General features: G+C 35.2%; 1 protein-coding gene across 1 annotated transcript; it reads left to right on the forward strand.

Annotated features, from left to right (window-relative positions):
• Window positions 1-997: 997 nt before the first annotated feature.
• On the forward strand, window positions 998-4,665 carry LOC145006811 (receptor-like protein 7). The gene is made up of 2 exons (XM_078965856.1): window positions 998-4,067; window positions 4,416-4,665. The coding sequence occupies exons 1-2, from the start codon at window positions 1,106-1,108 to the stop codon at window positions 4,463-4,465; spliced, it is 3,012 nt and encodes a 1,003-aa protein (XP_078821982.1). The 5' UTR covers window positions 998-1,105; the 3' UTR covers window positions 4,466-4,665.
• Window positions 4,666-5,081: the final 416 nt, after the last annotated feature.

A 5,081-nucleotide genomic window follows, 5' to 3' on the forward strand; every position in this document is an offset into this window, starting at 1 on the left:
TTTTGCTACAAGAACTTTGCAATTATCTTATATATCACCAAATAGCATATGACGACGTAGTGATATAAGGAGTTGTTGGAAAGGATCCCTCAACAAAATAGTTTGAGGGTTCAACTCTAGATTTAAAAGTAGATTAGGAGTGTGAGTTAGTTGTTCAAAAAAATATGTTATACATCAATGCAATTAAGTTGTAATACTAAAAACAAAGAAAATGATAAAATAGAAGGGAAAACAAGTCTTTTTTACATGAGACTTAACAGAAAATTCTAATGGTGTTAGGAAAAACGACCAACCGTGATAGATTTTGAAACATGAGGATTATCTAATATCCATACCATTTTTTCAAAACATGGACTAAACATGTGCAAACCATAATGACCAAAACTATAATTTACTCTAAATATTATATTCAGAACAGTTGGCACAAAGATACTTGTTTTTTATTCAGCACTAGTTTAGACAGAAGAAAAAACTATCATTCACCATCATTTAGATATTTTATTTAGTTAAAAAAAGAAATAAATTCTTTATAGTTAGAACACTTCATCCAAACAAAATCATTTATCTGGATAACAATTCATAGAAATATTAAAAAGATTGAACCCTGAGTTTCTATTTTTCACTTTCCACATATCAAGTTTTGAATTTTTTTTATGTAGTCATCAAAGGACAGAAGTATATGAAAATCAAAATAGAAGATCAACTAAAGGTAAAAGTATATATATACTAAATTGTCTTAAAACATAACAAGAATAACCAGTTCTTTTTTACATTCCAACATGTATTAATTTCAGAAAAAGACAATAGTAATTCAGGTCATTTAATTAATTTAATTTTTTATTATTAATTCGCAAATAAAGGGAAGTTTTTTTTTTCTTGTATTTAGTCCATATTTTTCTCTTATGGTGGTAGTTTTTTTCTTTGGCTCTGTTAGTTGACTCTTCAGATACATTTTCTAGGTTCTCCTTAATTTTGCTCAAAGCCATGTGACATCTTATCTAGTTATGTTGGAAGGTAAAAATTAACTTGGAGATGGTCTATATAATGATCATCGAACATTGAACATGACACATCCACAAACAATTAAATATCAAACCTTTCTTTCATGGCTCCATACATGAATCACTTCAACTTGTTGCAAACCATCTCCCTTTTATACTTTTTTTTCACACTCACCTCCATTGGATCATCCCTAAGCCATGATGAGGAATGCTCAGCCTTGTTTCAGTTTAAGCAAAGCTTAATTCATCAAGATGATGAAGCGCTTTGTGGTGCTAGTTGGTTTCAAACATTCCACTCCTGGAAGCCCACTAACAATGCATCAGATGCTGGTTTTGATTGTTGTTCGTGGTATGGGGTGGAGTGCAGCAATGACCATGAGTACGTTCATGTGATCAGCCTTGACTTGAGTGAAAGATCTCTTTGCGGGCTTATCAACTCTAACAGCACTCTCTTCAGCCTCGTTCATCTTCAGAGGCTCAACCTTGCCTTCAACTACTTTTATGAATCTCAAATCCCATCTGAGATTGCTCATCTAAAGCAATTAAGAAGCCTCAATCTCTCTCATTCTGGGTTTAGTGGCCAAGTCCCGAATGAGATCTCACAGTTGATGCTGTTGTCGTCTTTAGCTCTATCAGGGAATTCACTAAATCTTCACAATCCTAGTGGCTTCAAGAACCTAGTGCAAAACTTAACAGGACTCGAAGAACTCCATCTCTCAGGTGTTGACATTAGTTCTTCTGTACCTCATTTCTTGGCAAACTTTTCTTCTCTAAGGTCAATCAGGCTACAAAACTGTTTGCTTCAAGATGAATTCCCTGCAGCCATTTTTCAGCTACACAAGTTGAAAATTCTTGATTTGTCATTCAATACAAACCTCATAGGTGCCTTTGTTGAATTTCGTAACAGCAGCTCACTTGAAATTGTGAATCTACGTTATACAAGTTTCTCCGGGATTTTACCAGAATCCATAAGCAATCCAAAAAATTTAACAGTCTTGTGCCTTACCAATTGCTCTTTCTCAGGGCACATTCCAGGTTCACTCTCTAACATGACACAACTCACTAAATTGGCTCTTGGTGGGAATAAGTTTGCAGGCTTTGTTCCTTCATTGGTAAGTCTTTCAAAACTCGTGGCTTTAGAGCTGAGTGACAGCAGATTTGATAAGGGAGTCTTGCCTAACTGGCTTGGCATGATGGCTGAACTTAATGAACTGGTTGCATACGATATGGACATAATCGGTGAAATACCAGCCTTTCTTGCAAACCTAACCAAACTTAGTAATGTGGCAATCGGAAGAAATTCTTTTACTGGTCATATACCATCCTGGCTTTTCAACCTCACCCAGCTATCATTTATAGACCTTCAACGAAATCAACTGCAAGGACCAATTTCAAGTTCATTTTCCAACTTGAAAAGTCTTCAATTGCTTGATTTTGAATACAATAATTTCAGTGGGAGTGTCATCTTAGACATGTTCCTAGGACTCGACAAACTCGAAACTCTCGTCTTAGGTCATAACATGATATCATTAGCGGCCACCAACAATTACACCAATAGCACCTTACCCGAACTAAAAATCCTAGCACTGTCGACATGTAACTTGAAGGAATTCCCTGCCTTTTTGCGTTTCCAAAATAAAATGGAACTCTTATTTCTCAACCGAAACAAGATTGATGGCATGGTACCCGTGTGGATCTGGAACAACAGCAAAGAAACATTACATGCGGTTGACCTTTCACACAACTCCATCACAGGCTTTCAACAGCATCCTCAATTTCTACCATGGAGCCGTTTACAAATTTTTTTGATCAAGAATAATCAGTTACAAGGGAAGCTACCAATTCCACCACAAACCACAGTTGTTTATGTAGCCTCAGATAACAATCTGACTGGAGAAATACCACCATTGATATGTGAATTGAAATCTCTTCGAGCGTTAAGTTTGACGTCTAACAACATGAGTGGACATCTTCCTCCATGTGTGGGTAAGTTAAGCAATTCGTTGGTGCTTTTGGATCTGAGCATAAATAACTTTCAGGGCATAATGATGAATGAGTTTATGCATGGTAGCCTGTTGGAATATATTGATTTGAGCAAAAATCAATTTACGGGTGAGCTACCAAGATCATTGACAAATTGTACCAATTTAGAGTTTCTCAATCTTGGAGATAACTCGTTCCATGACGGCTTTCCTTCTTGGTTGGGAAATCTTCCCAACCTGCAAGTTCTCTCGTTGCGGGCTAACAAATTTTATGGGCTGATTCAATCTTCGACAACTGTTTCCTCACAGTTCCCTAAGTTGCGGATCATAGACCTCTCTAACAACAACTTTAATGGTCAGTTGCACCCCAAGTACTTCCAAACATGGAATTCCATGAAATCCTTTTATGATGGTGAATCTATTGAATCGTTCACGTCAACGGAGCCATACACAATGACAATAATACAGAAAGGTTTCAGAACAGAGCACCAACATATCCTAAACATATTCACGGCTATTAAACTCTCTTCTAACCATTTTGAGGGAGAAATCCCTCTATCACTCAAAGATCTTCGAGGCCTTCAAGCACTCGATCTTTCCAACAACCATTTTACTGGAGGTGTCTTGCCATCGTTGGGGTACCTTAAGAATCTTCAAGTGTTGGATCTCTCCCAAAACAATCTATCTGGAGAAATTCCTAAAGAGTTGTTGCAACTCAATATCCTTTCCATTTTCAACGTGTCATTCAACAATCTTGATGGGCGCATACCACAAGGGAATCAATTTGCTACATTCGAGAACGACTCCTACATGGGGAATCTACAATTGTGTGGAAGACCTTTATCCAAGGAATGTCAAAGTTCAAAGGCATCAAGGCTTCCACCAACAAGCAATACGTATGAGTCTGAGTCTCTACTCCCAAACGAAATAATTGATTGGATCTTCGTATCCTGTGGAGTTGGAAGTGGATTGGTTTTTGGGATTGTTATTGGGAACTTTCTATATGAAAGGTATCGTGATCGGTTCACAAAGATGAAGGACAGATGGATAAGGAGGCCACTTCATAGCATAAGGAGAAACCAAGGTACAATAATTCCTTTAATAATCTTACACCTTTATAGCAATTTTGAAGACAATAATTTGAGATGTGGATGGGGTCTCAACCCCTCAACCAAATTGAAAGTTCTTTTTACATTTCATCCAAAAAAGAATGACCTTTAAGAAATAGCTATTTTTTAAATTATTAATTTTTTTTTTTTTTTTTTTTTTTTTTTTTACTTTAAAGCAATCATTACATAAGATTAACCGAATACAATAACCATGTTTTTTTTGGAATGCACATCGATCTTATGATTGTTGATGAGTTACTTTCTATATATAGAAAACCATGAACTTACACCAGCAAAAAGCTAACCTTAGCATGTATTATCAGGTTCAGGAGGTGTGATAGCTTCACGTTCAAAGGGAAAGGAGAAGGCGTAGAAGAACTTCAAGGGATTTTAGTCTATTTTACCGTTAAATATATGTGTTTTAAGCATAAGACTGTGTTGCTTTCAATTGGATTTCTTCGAGTTATACTTTTAGTAGTTTATGTTGGCATAATCATCGACTCTCACATAAGCTACTTGCTTCATACCATGACAGTATAAGATTCCAATGTTTTGTTTTAATGAAAGATTTCCAAAAAAGATAAATATTATTATTAGTATAGAATATAAATATTTTTTACAATTAGTTTAAGTTATAATGAAAAATGTTTAAAAACTAGAATGATTTATAATAAAGACTTAATTATATTTATCATAATACCAAACCACAAACTTTGACATATACAATGATACTAATTCATCCAAATATCATCAAACTCACAAATTTCTACTTCAGACTTACCAACCACCAATTTATAGGCTAAAGATGATATACCAACTCAAAATCCTTCAATTGACAAATATGTCAAAATGATTTCAGTTGAATTAACACACACCCAATACCCATGTCTGATAAAGTTCTAGCTGGAATGCAGTACCTAGAAGGTATGTCATCCATTTTCTTTCATGGTTTTAGAAAATTTCATGAGCCTTATATTAAAATCCATAAT

The sequence above is a fragment of the Lactuca saligna genome, chromosome 7 (genome assembly GCF_052625555.1).
Source record: "Lactuca saligna cultivar CGN05327 chromosome 7, ASM5262555v1, whole genome shotgun sequence".
Lineage (NCBI taxonomy): Eukaryota > Viridiplantae > Streptophyta > Magnoliopsida > Asterales > Asteraceae > Lactuca > Lactuca saligna.